This window comes from Bacillus rossius, chromosome 1 (assembly GCF_032445375.1).
Source record: "Bacillus rossius redtenbacheri isolate Brsri chromosome 1, Brsri_v3, whole genome shotgun sequence".
Taxonomy (NCBI): Eukaryota; Metazoa; Arthropoda; class Insecta; order Phasmatodea; family Bacillidae; genus Bacillus; species Bacillus rossius.
The window spans coordinates 218,354,452-218,374,507 of NC_086330.1; the positions used below are offsets into that span (position 1 = coordinate 218,354,452).

The 20,056-nt window shown below is 36.6% G+C and overlaps 1 protein-coding gene across 2 annotated transcripts in view; it reads left to right on the top strand.

Moving 5' to 3' along the window:
- The window catches only part of LOC134527289 (uncharacterized), a 488,639-nt gene that overhangs the window by 145,754 nt on the left and 322,829 nt on the right, over positions 1 to 20,056 (top strand). For both annotated transcript variants that reach the window (XM_063359834.1, XM_063359833.1), the window contains one exon: positions 85 to 1,389. In XM_063359834.1, the coding sequence (XP_063215904.1) occupies positions 85 to 1,389 (1,305 nt within the window). The remainder of the gene's footprint in view (positions 1 to 84; positions 1,390 to 20,056) is intronic.

Below are 20,056 nucleotides of genomic sequence, written 5' to 3' on the forward strand. Positions count from 1 at the left end.
AAGTGACTTGTGTTAGTTGTATTAAGTAGAGAGCTGTATAGTTTGTTGCCCAAGACCCTGCGAACAGTGTGATGACTGTTACAGGTGATCAACCAAGAGGATCTGGCAGCCATCCTTCCCGACGTCATCACCCCGGGCCACAACGACGACGGCGTGCCCTTCGACGGTTTCGAGGACGTGAGCTCAGAGAGCGGCAGGGGGGCCGCAGGGGTGGAGCTCCCCGACCAGGTGGTGACGGAGGCCATACAGCGCATCCACCTGGATGCAGACGAGGCACCCCGTGCCGGCTACTCGTCCTCCCTGCTGCAGCAGTTCGCAGAGAGAACGGAGGCCCTGTCCGGCCAGGGCCGTGTCGAGCCGGAGGAGCCCGGCCGCAGGAAGCGTGGCCGTCCGCCCAAGCTGCCGAGGAAGCAACCCGAGCCGTCCCCCCTCGAGGCCTACATGCGTCTCGACTGCTCTGTCTCCAACGTCTCTCCCGACTCTGGCATTCAGAGTGTAGCTGGCTCTCCTGCCCACCGGTCCTGCTCCCCTGCACCCACGCCCCCGCCCCCTGCTCCCGAGAAGCGCCGGGGCCCCGGCCGCCCACGAGGTTCCGGCAAGAAGCAGCAAGCTCGGCAGCGGGTGTCCGGGACAGACAGTTGCGACGACCTGCTTCCTGTGGCTCCCTTGAAGCGTGGTCCGGGCCGGCCCAAGAAGGCTCCGCCTGTACCGGCGTGCGCGCTGGTCGGGAAGAAGAGTGACGACGAGACTACTGGAACCAAGCGTATCAAGAGCACCGCTACCTTCCTCGGGGACATTTGCGAGAAGATGACGAGGCGGCTGGAACACTCTGTGTACGTGGCAGAATTGGGGTGGAAGGGGCGGAGGGGTGGTTGTGGGCGGCCCACCCTGGGCCAAGACAAACGGAAGAAAGGTAGAAGAAAAAAGGAAAGTGATTGTAGGAATGAGGGGGGGGAAATGCTAGTGCCACCTGTGAATGGTCAGAAAAGTGCGACTGTGAGTGGAGATGGGGACAAAGTACTTTTAAAGAGCATTACCAACCACAGATCCTTCCCACAATCACAAGGAGAACCAAGACACAAACACAAAAGAAGGAAAAAAATGAAACTTAATCGCTCTGAGACGTTTAGGCCTGATCCTTTATTTTTAGCAGAATTGGAAAAATTGGCACATGAATTCAAACGCTTATGCATGATCTCAAAAGGTGTTCTCCGTTCTCCATGTGACAATGCTCTGCCCTTTATTTTTCGCACGCGTAGGATTGGTAAGAAAAGGAAAGTGAGTGAGAAGAGACCAACTAGCGACAAGGAGTCTGGAGCAGAAGGCGATGGTGGCAAAGACAAGAATCGACAGAGGCGGCTGAAAAAAAGCACTTCAGAATTACCTAAGGTATGTATGTCTCACTGTGGCAGCTGTCACATTGTAAAAGGTAAAGCTATGCTGATTTAGACATTTGCTAGTTTTTTTATAATTCAGCTAATTTGTAATTTGCGTAGAATTTTCCTTACCTCACATTAAATATAAAACAATTACTATCCTAAATATTTTTCTAATGTGTGTTTCTTTATGCATGTACAGATCGTTTTTTGTCTTAACTTGCTGGGAGGTGATTTTGTATTCTAAATTATGCTAAAAAAATATACAGTTTATTCCCATAGTAAAGGTTTTACAAGATGCAACGACATAATTCAACACGTTTGAAAATATCTTTAAAAAAATTTTCACATTAAATCAGTAAGTGGTAGTATTCAAACTAATAATAAATTTCAACTTGTAAAATACATAAAACGTTTGATATGGTGAAATAACTTTATTGACATTCTGGACAAAAATAGTGTATATCTTAATGAGAAAAATGGCAGGACCAAAATTTTTCCCGTGTTTGCAATATGATCTGTAGTGGTGACTGTTAATTGTCGCGATTTTGAGTTATGTTACGAGGGGAAAAAACGTAAATAGCGGAATTGATCGTTACATATTTTACCTGTAGTAGGCCTACTAAGGCTGTGTTCCAAATAGGTAAACATGCGTGCTCACGTACTCGCTCTAGGAAGTGACATCACGAGAGTGTTGTTCCATATAGTTGAGTGCGAGCACGAGAACGAGTGTGTTTGAATGCTTGCTCGTTGCGTACTCTCGTAACCATTGTTTGTTTACGTTTACGTCTGGACTATTGATCTAAAACAATGGCAAATGAACAATGCACGTTTCATTGTAAGTAGGTACCTGTTCGTAATTAAACAACACGCAATGTCTTCATGTGTACCTCCAGTACCAATCATTGCTGCAAGGATCGTGTTATAATTAAGGTTATGTTACCCGTCTCCTGTTTATTGCCTGGACAATGCGACATAACCGTTGCCGTCGTAAACGTCTCTGTTGTTGGTTTACTACCATTAGGGCCACAATTGCTCCTACTGCGTGTTCCATTGTCACAAATCAAAACCTACACATAAACACACGGCGCCGCCTACCACATGGGTGTGTTTACTTTGGAGTATGGTTGTGTTCCAAATGGCGAGCACGCATGGAGCATGTACTTTGCACGCAAGGAATTGTGGGTGTGAGTATGAGCACGAGTGCAAGTGCGAGTGCGGATTAATTGGAACACAGCCTAAGTGTACATCAGGCATGTTCCATTATCATGGTTTTTAAATTAGGCTTCTGTGCTCATTGAATGTAACTATCTTAAGTACCTGACGTTCATATTACTTAAATTAACTCATGAGTAGTGTTAAAGTAGGTTTTTTTTAAATTTTTTAGGTCATATTAACTAGCATCACATGCCCATATTTCATCAAGTAAGTTCTTTGTATTTGTTTTATGCCTTTTTTAATGGAATAATCTCAGTGTTTTAGGTTCATTTGTACTAGAAAACAACAATTTGAATGAAAAACATTTTGTTTAATATTTTTTTCTTCTCAGATTCAAAATTCGACAAATCCTTAAAGGATTTGTTTAAGTATTCGGATTTGGCCAAAGAGAAGAGAAAGAAAAAATGTTTCAGATCTCATGAATTAGAAATTTGACAAAAAAAATTTTTAGCACTTAACGCATTTTCCATTTGTAATCATCTTGGGATAATTAAAAAAAAATAGTAAAATTCCATTTGTGATTCTCATGTATAGGAATTGATTCTTTGCTTTATATTCTGTTTCATCAAATTCATACGTTAATATGCACTTGGATACTAATCTGTTTGTTATGTTAAAAAATAATGTATTTAAAATTAATGTTTATCAGCTAAGAAATTACAAATAATAACATACAATAGGGTATTATAATTTCAGCTTGGTACATCGAATCATTGTAATGTATTAGAAATGGACTGAGACTCAAAAACTTGAGTTTGACCCTGGCTCGAAAGTCGAGTTCATTGCATTTGATCTAATGATACTGAACAGTATTTTTCTTTAAACTATATACAAATTTGACACATGCAACAACCATTCAATGATGTATAACACTAATTTGCAAACAATTAACAGTGAAAACTTGTTTACATTCTTACTATTTATGTTTTTCTGCAACTTTTTCTTAAAGTAGATTAGATTTTTCATAATATATATTCCTTTATTTATGAATGTAAATATTATGTTAAATATACATTTTTATATACTATGTATAATATATATTTAACCCTTATCCGAGGACGTGGGGTCTCCGTAACCTCAGCAAAACTTTGACTCGCTGCCATCTATGTGCAGTTCAAGGCACTTGCTTGTGGTGCCATGTACCTTTCGCTTGGATATCACATAGTCTCCTCCTGCAGTGTCAGATTTGTTTACGCTGTCTGGCGCTGGATATCAGGTCGCAAAAATAACTTGGGGTCGTAGTGGCACCACGTCACCAGATATGTTTCTATCTCAGAAGTGATAAAATGGCTTTTAAGCGAACATGTGTGCGTGTGGGTGATCCATATTATGAAGAAACTATTTCTAAGTGGTTGAAAGATATTGGCAGTGATTTAAGTGATGAAAGTGCAGAATCAGACGATTATCCTCCATGTAGTGATCAAAATTCAGATTCTGAAATCAGCTGTGATGACAACGAAAATCAAGATAATGGTGAAGAATGTGCAACTCAACATCGCCAAGAAATGGACTGTGAAAACGTTGAGCGACAATATCATCGAAGCAGTGATTTGGTCAGTGAACATTCAAAAGTTAAATACTATTATGGTAAAAATATGTACAAATGGTGTTCTACACCTGCAACAAAAACTGTTAGAACACCTAAGCACAATATTGTCTCTCATTTACCGGATCTAAAAGGGTCAGCAAAGAATTTACCCACAACTACAACACCATTAGAAGTGTGGAAATGTATTTTTACTCAAGAAATTGCAGATGAAGTTATTTTACACACCAACAAAAAACTCAGAACATTGAAAGATAAATATTCAAGGGAAAATATACCTGAGTCGTCTGACCTGGATTGCATGGAGTTTAATGCACTTTTAGGTGTTTTGTACTTTTGGTCAGTGTTCAAATCAATCCACAAAGATCTGGAATCTCTATTTGCAACAGACGGCTCTGGTCGGGAAATTTTTAGATGTGTTATGTCTGTAAAGAGGCTTCTAATCCTTCTGTCATGTTTGCGTTTTGATAATTCTGAGAACAGGGAACAACGAAAAGAAAATTATTCTTCCACAGCTATATCGTGGATTTTCAATGAACTTGTGAAAAACTCTCAGTTATCTTACTCACTCGGTGAATTAGCATGCATTGATGAAATGCTGGTTGGTTTTAGAGGACGTTGCAGATTCCGCATGTATATGCCGAATAAACCATCAAAATATGGAATCAAAGTAATGATACTAAGTTATGCCAGAACAAGTTATTTTTACAATGCATATATTTACACTGGGAAGGATTGTGATGGCAAGTTACTCCCGCAAGTAGACAGAGAATTTCTGAAACCAACACAAGCCGTTTTACAGTTAGTTCAATCGATTGTAAATACCAACCGTAATATTACTGCATATAACTGGTTTTCCTCTGTTGAAGTTGCCAAGGAATTACGCAACCGGGGCCTTACTTATGTTGGAACACTGAAGAAAAACAAGAAAGAAATACCAGCCACATTCCTACCAAATAGTATGTTACAAAGAAAGGAAAAGCTATGCTTCTGATTTCAAAAATGCACCATACCAAATCAACTGATGTAGAAACAGGCAAACCTGAGATTATTGCATTTTACAATAACACTAAATCATGTGTTGATTCTCTTGACAGGAATTGTGCCAATTAATCAACAAACCGCCGAACAAATAGATGGCCACTAGCTCTCTTTTATGCAATTTTGAATATTGCTGCGGTTAATAGTTTTGTATTACATGGCCGTTATGCAAAAAATTGTGAAATACCAAGATCTACCTTTCTAAAGGAACTTGCCAAAGAACTTGTTCACAAACACATGGACAGGAGAATGAAAAATGACAGGCTGCCCAGAGAACTGCGATTATCCATTGGAAGAATTTTGAAGAAAGAAATTGAACAAGAATCCCCTGAAAAAACTGCTGGGAAAAGGAGAAGGTGTCATCTGTATCCTCGCAGCCAGGATAAGAAAACAAAAAATGTTTGCAGTGTGTGTGGAAAAGCAATGTGTGATGATTGCAGAGCAAACATGTGCAAATACTCTACTACAGAGTGACTTTTCGTACAAATTTAATGTTTTCAAACATTGTTTGACCAATATATTTTATGTAAAAATGCCATTATCAAAATATATAAGTATGTATGTGCTTTCTAGTTAGTTAGATTTTATATTTTTTTGTGGTATAAGCATTGGTTATGCAAGGAAAATATTTGGGGGAAAAAAGTAATTTTTTTTGTTGGGAAAATTTATCTGTTGTAGTTTTTATGAAAAAGTCTTATTATTCGTAGAAGTTTTCTAGATTTTGTTTTGTCATTATATCTACAGTGAAACTCGTTTAAAACGATCCCGCACAATATGATTTCCCGTTTCATACGATCAAATGCTTCGGTCCCGCCATTTTCTCCAAATGATGTGGGTTATTATTTTCCGTGTAAGACGATCCTTGTAAAATTAGTTTTCCATATGAAACAAACTTTTTTTAAGTTTAAATGCATTATTTATTGGGAAATTACCGTTATAATTTTTTAGTTTCAAAATACGTAATTGGTTGACATGTATATTCTCTTTAGCACTCGTTTAGTCGTTTCACATTTCACGCCAGTCGCGTATAAAAATTAACATGTAGCAAGCGCTGGTTGCCATTGTGGTAGTTTGGTTGATGCCTGTACAGAGTGCGCGCACAAAGTCGATTATTCACATCGAATGCTCGCCGGTTGGCATCATTTTTGGTTAGGTTGATGGCTGAATAGAGTGCGCGCCTGTAGCTGACTATCGATATGGGTAACTTCCCGATTGCTGCAACACGCAATTCTGTCTATTGCCGACTGCTGAGTAGTATTACCGCCACAGATTCCCGCTAATTACGTTAGCGTCGTCTTGTACGGGAGTTACTTTTTTTTAAAAAAATTTTATTTTCTTTTTATGTGAAGGTGATACTAAATATGGTTTTAGTTTCATAATAATGGCATTAAATAAGAGTGCAATCAAACGCAAAGCGTTGTCATTAAAAGAAAAGCTGGACATTATAAACAAAGTTAATACCATTCCCAAGGTTCGACAAGTGGCGATCGCTAAGGAATTGGAAATACCACCATCAACACTTAATACCATTGTTGCTAAACAAGAAGAAATACGTTCTGAGGTTGGCAATATTTCATTGACCTGTAAGAAGAGGAAGAGTGGAAAATATGAAGAGATAAAAAAACCATTGCTTGAATGGTTTAAACAACAACATGCACAAAACATCCCATTGAGTGGTGTGATTTTAAAAGAAAAAGCAGAACAGATTGCTTTGACACTTAATGTTGAGTTTAAAGCATCGAATGGTTGGCTTTACCAATTTAAGAATAGGACTGGCATTGTGTACCGGGCAATAAGTGGAGAGTCTGAGAGTGTGTGTGAAAAATAAAAGATGCCTGGAAAATATTATTGCCTCAAATTCTATCCGAGAATGATGTTAAGGACATCTTCAATGTTGATGAGTTTGGCCTCTTTTTTCAAATGCTGCCTGACAAAACATTTGTTTTTAAAGGAGAGGCTTGTCATGGGGGTAAACAGAGCAAGGAGAGGTTGACTGTTCTTGTGGGGGCCAACATGGATGGGTCTGAGAAGCTTCCACTTTTTGTAATTGGGAAGGCAAAACATCCACGATATTTAAAAATGTGAAAACTTTACCATGTAGGTACACAAATAATAAAACTGCATGGATGACTTGCAGCATCTTTGAACAATATTTGCACTCCCTGGATGCCAAAATGGGAGTAAAGAACAGAAATATAATTGTGTTAATGGACCATTGCCCTGCCCATCCGAAGAATGTAGCGAACTTGAGGAATTTGAGAATACAGTTTCTTCCTGCTAATTCCATGTCAGTTCTGCAACCCATGGATCAGGGTGTGATCAAGGTCCTAAAGCAGTATTATCGCAAGAGACTGGTGTGCAGACTAATAACAAAAATGATCCACACAACACCCAACGACCACCCTACAAAGTGTCTATATTAGATGCACTGCATTTCCTAGCGGCTTCTTGGGATTCGTTGGACCCAACCATTATTGCCAACTGCTTCAAGAAGGCAGGCTTTGGAGGTGACACTGTAGCCCCAACTGATGAGGGTGATGGTGGCGATGAGGGTGATGGTGGCGATGAGGGTGATGGTGGCGATGAGGGTGATGGTGGCGATGAGGGTGCGTGCAATAATGCATGGTAAAGTTTGCAAAGCAAACTACAAATCACTTGTAGTTTTGATGATTATGTTGAAGCTGACAGTGACGTTCTGCCTTGTGAGCCTCAGAGTGCTGAAGCAATAGCAAGCAGCAGCAACAGTGATGTGATTGCAGTAGAAGATGATGAAGATGAAGAGGATGAGGAAAGTGAACCAAGAGCACCATCAAAACCAACCTGTTCTGATGCCTTAGTGCATCTGGAAGGGCTGCGGGACTTCGTTCAAGGAACTGAAAACGTGCCAGACAACATTTGGCAAAGTGTCTGGCTCATTGAAAATTTCATAATGAAGCAAACTGAGAAGAACTCCAAGCAAACAACACTGGATCATTTTTTTTAAAAAAAATTTAATTTAGAACATGTAATATTGTACTTTATGTGTAAACATTTATTATTCAATATACGTAAATGCAAGTAGTAATTAGTTTCAAAAATAGGAAATTAAATTGTTGTTTCATTATATAGTCTTAGGCTCTAGTTTTCATAAGAAATTGTTACCATTTGTAATTTTTTTCAATTATACTGATAGTAAGCTATGAAAAAGAGGATAGTTTCCTATTCCCTTGTAAGAAGTTTTCCCAGCTAAGAAGTTTCTTCTCGACAGTCCCTTGAAAAACGCCTTAACAGAGTTTCACTGTATATTGAATAGCAAATAAAACTTTTAGGCTACCATCTGCTTATTTCTTATTTTTTTTAAAAAAAGCAAGTATTACAAATAGGCATTTTTAGATTTATTTGAGCAAGCACCAATGGAAAAAATTGGATTTTTTTATATTTAGTAAATAATTATTTAAAATTTATTTTTAAATTTAATTAACACTTTCAAGCCCAGCTATCATGTTATTGTTTTGGCCTGACATCCCAGCCATTTTTTGTTATTTTCATTAAAATTTTAAAATTTTATTTTGAGAAAGAATTGAAATATCTTTACAGCTATCAAATCTTTGAGACTATATACTTAATAAAAAAATGAATTTATCTCGTATTTTGATAGTAGAATATTTTTATTTTATTTTGAAAAAGTGCTTTATTATGTATTTATAGAAAACTCAGACATTATTATATAAGAATAAAATAAATGATTTATATCAATGTATTTACATCTTTTTCTTATAAATATGAATTAGACAGTTATTACATTGTAAAAAATTAAATCTTACATAAATATTTTACATTGGCCATTTTTTTACACTGTAAGAAAATGATATTATCAGATATCAAATGCTTTAGAATTGATACTTTCTAAACTAAAAATAAATAATTGCCTAGCGAATTGCAAACACTGTTTAGATCAAGTATAATAATTTCAAAAAAAAAATAATTTTACATGTATCATAAATTTGTACACTGTAAAAATGTATTTACATAACTATATTATAATCTAGAAACATTTTGTTCTCGATATAAAACCTTATCAGTTACTACTTGTAGGGTAATGAATACTATTTGAGTGTATCAAACTCACACCAAATAAAATTATTTTACATTTAATTTTCTACACTGTAAAAAACACCTATTTATATAGTGGAATAAAACTCTCAAACACTGATACTATCAATAAAAAAATCAATTACTGCTTGGAGGGTTATAAATACTGTTTACAGCAAAACACACTTCGAGAATGATGATAATAAAACACATGCAATGATCCAACATCTGTTTGCATGCCTTCTGAATTTCACGTGTCCAAAAAGACATGTTTTTTTTTATTTCACATAATTTCCCTTAGTGTGGTATAGCCTAAAGCAACCTGGGATACACAATGCCACCTGACACTGAGAGCACCACCAGCATGTTTCTCTTCGTGTTGCTTTTCCTGTTTCTGCTTTACCTTTTTCTGAACAGACTACAAATCCGTGTCGGCTGAGATTTTTTTCTGTAGGAGGAATTTTGTCAGGGAAGTGCCTTCCTGTAAGCCTGTTTGCGTTCGAAGCACTGCTCACATCTTCATTTTCATTTTCCGCTCCACCTTTTTTGACCAATTCTTCTCCCAACTCTTGCATGAATGTTGCAAGATGGCAGCGCTTTTTGTCGTCTGCTCTTCGTGTCTCCTTGAACAAGATGAAAGCATTCACAATAGACATTACAAAGAGGTGGAAGAACAATTTTTTCCACCACTTTAGCTGTTTTCGCTTGAATGGGTAATATGCTATTAGCTGATCATTTCTGTCTACTCCAGTTTTGTGAAGATTGTAGTCCAGTATGGCATCGGGCTTTGATTTAGTCTGTTGGCCTTCCTTTGTTTGAACAACTTTCTCAGTGCATGTTGCTTGATGAGCTGTTGACAAAACTAAAACATCTCTCGTGTCTTTCCATTTTATACAAAGGAGATGATTTCTTCTCATATAAACCATTTCTTGTTTCTTTATTTTTTTCCTTACAATAGCATCTTTTGGCAGTTCTTTGCGATTTGGCATGCATGTGCCTACAGCTTTAGTTTTACGTTGCCAGAGATAGTCAAAAACAACAGGCGAACTGTAAAATCTATCCATATAGACAGTGTATCCCTTGTCAAAATAATCAGCTAATATTCTTTTCAAAAGTTCAAGAATGCTATTATCTGCAGCACCTTTCCCAGTGTAGACTTCCATTTTTAGCACATAGCCTGTTGATGAATCACATACCACAAATAATTTGATACCATATTTTTCGGGTTTGTTTTTCATGTCCACGCGGAATATGATGCGTCCTCTAAATCCACACATGTCTTCATCCACTGTAAGGTTGGCATACGGAATGAAACTGGACGAGAAGGCTGTACAAAGGTGATCACAATAAGGCCGAATTTTGTGTAAGGGATCATGGCCAACTTCGTTCCGGGGTACACAAGTTCTATTGTCATTTATGTGAAGATTTGCCAAAATAGAACTAAAACGGTTGCGGCTCATGATGGATGGTGCAAACTATGTGGATATGAATGCAGATTTTGACCAGTAGTCTCGTAGTCTTGGCTTTTTGACGAGACACATATGAATTACGATGGCAAAAAATAAATATATTTCTTGCAGTTTCGCTGGTACCCAAGAACTCCACATGCTATTTTTCTACAATTTATCTGCACGTCTTTGTCTTTCAACAATTGAAGCTGCATACTTGTTTGTCTCGTGTTCGATTAGTTTTACTATGGGTGCTGGAAAGAAAATCAAAAAGCAGTCAAGGGGTGTGGATGTTTCGTCAAGGGGTGCTGAGACACCACTGTGTTCCTGAAATGATGGCAGTGGTGGGGGAGTATCAATAGGTGACCACCCCAACTCAGCATCAGTGACCATTCCTGGTTCTTTACTGCGTTTTCTTTTACTCCGGTTTGTGCCAGATGTGCCTGGAATATCCGGGTGAACAATGGTGTCGTTTTCATTTTCTACAACAGAAATTATCGGCAGGAGTTATTTATTTTATAAATGTAGCCTAAAGTAAAGATATGAATAAAGAAATATTGCTACTGAAATAGGCCTATACTTTTGGAAAATAATAATTATTCCTAACACTAATTCAATCAAGGCTTGAAACAAAATTGTAGTAATTATAATAATGTGAAATAATTGTTTCTTCCAAAATACCAATTACATAGCGTATATTGGCATAGGCTCAAACGCTATGACACTGCATCAGAGAAAAAATTGAGAGTTCAGCTGTGTTGCTGGAATTATTTTATTACATTACATTTATTTTATATGATGCAAATTATTTACTTACTAACTTATGAGGTCTCATTTCGTACAATTCCTAAACAAATAACATTTTGTACAAATGCTTACACTCTTTACAGAGCAGAAATGAAATAAATAATTTATCTTACTTTCATCAGTGCTGCTAGGATGAAAATCTGGGTCTGCATCTGAATCGTCCTCTTCCACTTCGCCATCCGAAGCAGAATCGTAAATAAATTCATCTGTCTTATCTCCACTATTATATTCATCCATTTTTCATCACAGAAATATTCCGCCACTTGCCAATAAAACTAAAATTCGCGGGAAAATCATTTTACAGCGCAAGTAAAAAAACACCCGCTATTTAGTTACAAAAAGGAATACCAGATAGCAGTAGCGAACAAAACACGTTAGTAGAGAAAGAAAAACGAGTTACGAAGAAATGGAATATGTTACGGCCAATAAGTTCCTAAAAATCCAACAGATAGCAGCACTTATATAATGAAAATATACAGTAGAGACCCAAGAAAATGTACGAAAAGCTTTTGCTCGATTATCATTCGGCAGTTCAAATCAGTTCATTTAAATGTGTAAGCCCGAGCGTGCCTCGGGCTTGGGCCGTTCATTACTTAAGGGCGCGGTTCAAGCATAAAAAATCGCCACTCTCGCAAATCTGTATTCTGTTGGTGTAACATGGTAGTTTATGTCGAAGTGATGTTCCCTACTACTCCTCTAGACTGTATATAGACCGTGTGGCTAGCAGGAAGCGCTCAGTTGAGAGCTGGCTGTCGGAGGAGGAGGCTGTGTCAGGTTGCTCTGCGATAAGCCTTGCAGATAACCGCGTAGTTCAGACCTTCCCCCACCTCCAGCGTCACACAGCCGTAGCAGTGTTGCCACGCGTATTGGCGTCTCCCTTCCCAAACCTCCCCGCTCTTAGTCGGCCGCCGCGCCGGCTCTTTCCACGCGTATCCATAGCCACTGCCATCCATCACCCAGCCATCTTTATTATTTATTGAAGTTAGTAATGCAATTTAGCAACTGTTATGGAGACTATTTATTCGTCGGAAATGTTAATATATGTTTAACAGTTCTCGAATGTCTGAAAGAAAGTGTCTCTTTGCATAATAATTTTTCACTTCAGCATAAAACAATTGAAAAGATTTTGAATCCAATGTTATTGTTACAGTTACTATACTCAAATTGCAAATGCAAGTAATGATAGTAATGATACTCAAATCGTATGGCACTTGCCAGTCAAGGTAGACTGTACTACCATATCCTCCAGACACCCGATGCAAGTCGATACATAATAAACATAAGAATGGCCCAATTTAAATGATAAAGCGATGTGCGACTGCCACAATTATTTAACTTTAGCTGCGACAATGCTGCCTTTACGAGTGCATACACTTACTCGGTTCAGCACTCCTAAATTCAACTGCAGGGGTTCGGTAAATCTGAAATATATGTTTTCAGTTATTTTTCTCTGTGTGTGTGATGTGAATAAATATATGTGTGTGTATATTTATATAAGTAAAACCTGGGACGGGGCAACCCCCCTCCCCCCCCCCCCCCCCCCCGAATATAGAATCCCTTCACTGTGGGGAACTGTTTCCATTAGAAAAAAAAGCGTCTGTGAAACAGCAGCGTAAGCATCAAAACTATGTTTTATGGAAAACTTTCTGTATGTGTATTTTCAAGTTTTATTCTAATTCATGATACAGACCAAATTATTGGCAGTTTACAATGTTCGAGCACCCTATCCAGAGATGACTTGTGTCAGTTAAAACCCACACTCAAAATTCTTGGGTCGTGCAGCCGTACCGCTCCCCCCTTCCCTTACGAATTTCTGTGGGCCCTCTATTGAATCCTTTAAATTTGAGCCCTTGTTTATATATATACACATACATATAGTGCGCTTTTCAACCTAAAAAATTCTTAAATTTTAAAGAATCCTAATAAATTTTCTAACGTGTCTCCAATTGGTTAAAACATAATTTAACAGAAACTTAATATCTCTTAAATTTTACACATTACTTCAAATATTACTGGTTAAAAATATTATATGCTTGAGAACACAAAATGGTGTTTCCATCTTTTTTTTTTTAAGATTTAAATCTCGAAGATAAAAAATCATTATTTCAATATGTATATATAACAAACCAATTGCTGAATAACAGCACCAGAAATATAAAAACTGGAAGAATATTAGTTCCTATCTGCACACCGGATAACAACTCGTAGTAGCCTATATAATAGTATTTTCTGCGGCTGGTGCGTGGAGCATGAGCGGGGTGTCATCATCTAGGATTTTGACGTCACGGCGTCCGTCTTGAAAAATCGACCTTGACCATTTTGGATGACATCAGCAATTTTGTTTTATTGAATATTCTGCCATCTTGGTCTTCGCCATTTTAAATCATTACATCACATGCACCATATTGATTATTTTAATTACCTACAATCCAAAAATATTGGGAGTGATTAAAAATATATTTAATTAGAATATGAAGTATATTTTTATAGAAAAACAATTATTTCATGGAGCTTGTATACCTGTTTTTGAACCTTGTGAGAGCACAATATTCAATCGTTCCCCCATGATGGCAGCTGTCAGACTGATCCCCCCCCCCCCACTTTTACCAATGTGTAGCCTATATTTCAACTAGTATGACTACATAAACCAACATCTTGTTAATACCATTTTTTTTGTCTGAAAACGTTTGCTGCTGCTATACTGGTTTAATTTTTATCCTTTAAAGTGCAGTAGTATTAATTATCAGACATTCATAACCGCATCCAAGATGGCCGAGCATTACGTCATATTGGTTGGCATAATATATGCATTGGTAAAAGTGGTGTGGGTCAGTCTTCTAGCAACCACCATGGAGAAATAATTTTTTAATTTTGTACTCCCCTTAGGTTAGAACCCAGGTCTCCATGCTCTAAACTTCATGACGTAAATGAGTTAATAATTAAATTTATTAAATTTATTTTTCAACAATTTTTTTTAAATTTAATTCATAATAATTTTTTGGTTAATATTTAAAGATTTTTAATACGGCGGACGTACTGTCATAATATTAAAAATGGCATTGTCCAAATGGTTAAAGGTTTTATAAACCAAATGGTGGAAATTTCTTTAAAAAAAAAAAAAAAAAAAAAAAAAACGATGGTGGACATCCAGATCCAGCTCCTTTCACTAGCAACAGCTGCAGAAAGTACTATTTCATGTTACTTGATTACAAAAATCACCCAACGACATATGAAAACCATTCTTTTTATAGGTATGCTATAACACATTCGGTGACACATACTGTCTCTATGTGTATATATCGAAGTAATGTCATAGATGGTTTTATCATATTTTACTGAAACAAGTGCAACACAAATTTTCTTGAATGTTTCATTTTTCCTGTTAATGAATAACCGAAAAATATTGGCAAATCATGAATTTTTTTTCTAACTAAAATATTATCATACAGTTTCAAATACAAAAAAAACACTTATAAGTTACACGCTAATAAGTATTTCATTCATAATAATTTTAAACTTTGCACTTTTGTAAATCATGGACACAAAAGTATAAAATAATATATCTTTTTTACTAAAAATGACTAAGTTAATAAGCTTGGGCGATATGTCAAAATTAAATAGAACTACAAGGTTCTCAATGAGACATTGTATTTACAAATCTGAAAAGTCCATTTTAAACTACTTCAAATTGTATAATATTGATATACATTATTAAAATGAATATTAATCCGATTGCATAAATTAGCGACATGGATCCCCGTTTACATTTTTTTCTATTAATAATCCTAAGATATTTATTGTTAGTAAATTTTGTATACTAATATCGGCAGTCGATTTTAAACTAGGTACTTCTAACTGTCGTATAGATTTGAAACTTTGCAAGTATATCTAATCCGGATGACTCTCCAGTTGCTTAGCGAAGAGTTTACAAGCCAGGATTTGATTAGAAATTCTCTCTCTGAAGGTTTTCTCCAAGTGCTCCAATTTTTTAATGCAAAAATTTGATGGTTTTTTTTTTTTCGTGTGCTTCTGCTTTTTCCTGTGAATATTTCGTTGGGTTTTCTCTGCGTGCTGTTGTTACTCCTGTCAATATTTTGATTTTCTCAGTGTGCTGCTGGTTATTGCTGACAATATTTTGTTGGTATTATTTGCGTGCTGATGGATATTACTGACCATAAATTGCTGATTTTCTACGGGTGCTTCCAGTTAGTAACTTCAATACACTTTTTTCTAGATGAGACATGTATTTTCATTTAGCTTTTCGTTTAATTTCTGAATCCATGTTACAAAATTACAATTGATAAACTCAAAATCGTATGGAATTCAAAATTTAAAAAAAAATCTTTATTACCGAGTCTATTATTACCTAACCTTCAAACAGCTGAGAAACACTGGCATACGAGATGATTGACCTTCTCCTTGAGGTCTACCGAAGCTTCCATTCTCTTGCGATCGTGAGTGAGTTTTGTTTTCCTAGCCTAAGTTATATCTAATGTCTAGAGACCTGCAAAATTCGCGGATTCATTGACCTCTAGGATAGACACCACAGTCATTTAAATACTCGCGGAAATGACACCTGTTCATTGGCTACTGACGCGTGAGACGTCTCAACTAGGCTGTCCGTAATTCGGCACTTTCTTGGTTTAGTGTTTCCATTGGCTCACAGTTCCCCGGATAAAATTTGGGCCAATCGCAGAAGCGGTACAAAGGTATAGTTGTTTTGATGCTAGCCTATCGCGAAATGAATCCGCTAATTTTGCATGTCTCTACTAATGTCTTTCATTAATGGTAGCTTAAATCTCACTGACGAAATATTTAAATGAGTACATAAAATATTGACAATATTTACGTCAATTTTTCGAAAGAGATTATTCGGACCTGGCTGGATAATTATAACCAGGAGTAATGTACAGCCAATGTCAGCATGAATTGTGTAGAGCTGTGTAGAGCTGTGTAGAGCTATGTACTTGGTACATCGTTTGCAAGTCCCATCCATGACATACGGGGCTCTTGACTCTGTAATATATATACATACATACATCTGGATTATATAGATAGTTGAAAAGTTTCAAATCCATACGACCATTAGAAGTTGGTAAAAACCTACTTGTAAAATTGGTTTACATAACTCGTTATTTACTTAGTTACAAGTGAGATCAGTTCGATGGTACGAAATTGTTTTGTTATCTGGGTTACATAAACTTGCAAAGTTTAAAAGCGATAAGACAATTAGAAGTAGGTTAAAATAAACTTGCAATTTTTGATTACATAGTTAGCTAGTTACATAGTTAGCTAGTTAGTTACAAGTGAAGTTAATAAAAGCGTGTTAAAGAAAAAAGGATAGTTGTAAAATGTATATAAAATTAGCCCATTGTAAAACCTTAACTTAATTGCAGTATAATATTTTGGGTGGATATTATTGTTACAATTTGATCACAAAGAGTATGCATATCATTACAAAATAATTCAATTACCATCAAGTATGTATGAAAGTTATCATTAAATAGTTTAAGTTAAGGAATAAAGTCAGAGTCTGTTAACACTAAGCCATTTTTAAATTGTGTTACGTAAGACAGTTGTAGAGTGAATGCACAAAACCGACGAGAAATAATAATAATAATATTGTATACACGACAAAAATACTCGAACAATACCTTTTCATTAACTCAGAGCCCCAAATTTCTTTATTTTCTGCAAAATCTATGATAAACGAAATCAGTTACTTCTAAAATCAACCAATGATTCGCCTTACAAGAAATATTATGGTATTGCTGTCTCGCAATTCATTGAGTCTACGAACTAACCTTAACCCTACTGTCATGTAAGTTCTGTTTATTTGCACTGAATTAAATTATTTACGTACACTCTTCATCTCGCCTTCTTTTCTTTTCTTGACGCACAGTTTTTTCTTCTGTTCCTCTTGCGCTTTTACAATATATTCAGGTTCACGAATACGTTTACCCCTGCTCACATTTGGTTCCACAATCTCCGGTAACAAAAAGTGAATATAAAACCGACAAAGTTTTGGAACCATTTCTCTCTCCCAAAATAGGCTACATCTTTGTAAACCTTTTCAATATGCAGATTTTCTTTCAGGTCACTCATCACTATCAAGTAGCAAGCATCTCGTTCTAAAATGTTCAGTGTCCCTTGAATTTGATAAAAATAATTGTGTGTTTTCCTCAGAATTAATTTTCCTTCATTTTCTTCTAAAAGGAAACTTTTCTTCTGTTCGGCCATTTCTTTGAGCCCGATTCCAATGGCTGAAGGAACACATTTCACTTCGATGATTGAATTTTCATCCCTCAATAAGCCATCAGGACTTGCTCCTAGAAACCCGTATGCCAAGTCAACAAATAAACCACATTTTTCAACAAACAAACCAGTTGTTTCTTCTTCAAAACGTTTTATTGCAACACATTCATTTGATCGTCCGTATTCTATTGAAGCTGTTGTTACACTGTGGCTTGTAGAGAAGTTGCTTGACGAGGGAAGAGCAAGAAGTCATCTCTTTCCTCCGGCAAACTGGCCCGAAATTGCTGGGTGTGAGACTTATTCTTCTCGCTTTATGCCACAATTCACAATATGACAGTCCAATCGTCTGTTGAACAATATGGTCACGGCTTTCTGCTGTCACACTCAAAGTTTTAAGAAATTCTTCGCATTTTCTTTGCACATTATTTAAATTCTCAGGTTCCTTTGAATCAGGCCCGTAGTCTTCGTCAGCAGGCATGAAGACTTTATGCCGTTTAACTCGCTTGTCGGTTTCAGAATATTCTAATTTACGACGTGTAATAGTCACATGCTGTCGAACTCTTTTTTTGATTAACTTCTTGTGTACCATTCCTGGACTCCTTCCAGTCAGTTTCTCAAAAGGGCTGATCTCCCAAGTGTGGCCTAATAGTTAGGCACAAAAAAATTTTGACTAAGTGACCAGTATAAAGTTCAGAGTATTAAGAATCGTAAGTTGTGAAATGGGGCCCACTAGTTTCAGAACGGTTAGAGCGCATTCGACGTATCTAGCGAGGTCGGGCGAGTTTTTTCACAAGTGGTAACAGCACCGGTCGATGCCTATAATCCGAGGTTGGGGGAGACGTCCAGCATTCTCTCCGCCCTTGTATTCCGACGTTTTGCTACGAGTAGCAAGTCAAATGCAATACCAGTTATTTTTTGTGCTGACAGATGTCTCAAACGATTTCTTGTTGCCAATCACGTAACAAAAATAAAGTATTCCAGCAGGGTCTAATTTTAAATGCCAAAAAATTTCTACCATTAAATGCTTTTGTGGTGGGTGTTCTATGCAATGAATGTTATTATGATATTAAGAATTATAATTGTACTGTTTTATTTTATTCAATTCTACAAAGGGAAATTTTGTGTTTGCGACAGACATTAACGCATTCACTGCATTTTAAACTAAGATTTAAGAGCCAGAAAAGTAAAAAATATTTATATAAATATATATATTATATAAAGATCCCGCAGGGTCTGCAGCTGCAATGAGAGGTCGACACGCAACGGGGCTGACCCCCCTACCGAACAGGAAGAACGATGTGTAGGTGGGGGGGGGGGAGGGAGGGCGCGCACAAGGCCAGCTTGAAGCTTATGGTGAGATGATGCGGGCATGGAACATCGCTGGAATGCAAGCGCGAAATTCCGGGAATCGAACCTGGACCGCCTGGACGGGAGGAAAGAGTTCTGGTCACTACAACGCCATGGCCCCACAAAAGAAGTAATTAGTGATAAATATTAGCAATTTGTTCGCATTCCCGATTCATTCACAAAATTACAAAAAATAAGTTTGAGAAACACATGTAAGTATAATGATTTTCACATGAAAAGGCCAAACATGTTACTGATTTTTATTGGCAATTGATTTATGTACTTTGCACTGGCCACATGATTCAATACTTCATGCTTAAATTATCCTTTGAAGGTAAGTACAGCTTTTTGTAACACAGAATAGGCACTGTTTTATAGGTCATGACTTACGGTGCACAATGAAATAAACTGTTATTCGTCTTTGCGAAACAAATGTCGGCATAATATACAGAGGTATGTAACATCAAAACATGTCAGATTGTACTGTGAAGAAACTATAAATGGAACGAACTACAGATCTACAGAGTAGATCGTTTAATTTTTATTTAGGCAGAGAAATGGAATATAAAATAATAATCAAATCAAAAGAACTTAATTTCTCCACACTATTTTAAACATGTCAATAATTAGAAATATATTGGTATTTAATTATTGATGATAAATAGCACCATATAAAATTTCTCCACACTATTTTAAACATGTCAATAATTAGAAATATATTGTTATTTAATTATTGATGATAAATAGCACCATATAAAATATTACATAATTATGCAATTACCTTTTTTTTTCAACGAACAATCACGATTTCCAAAATTCCTCATCAACAAATATATTGCAGTCCAAATAACAGCATTGTTACAAATGTAAAATACATTATCAATATTCCAAAATGTTAACTGTTGCAAGGATTCATTTTGCTGTGTAAAGAGACTGAATTTTTAATT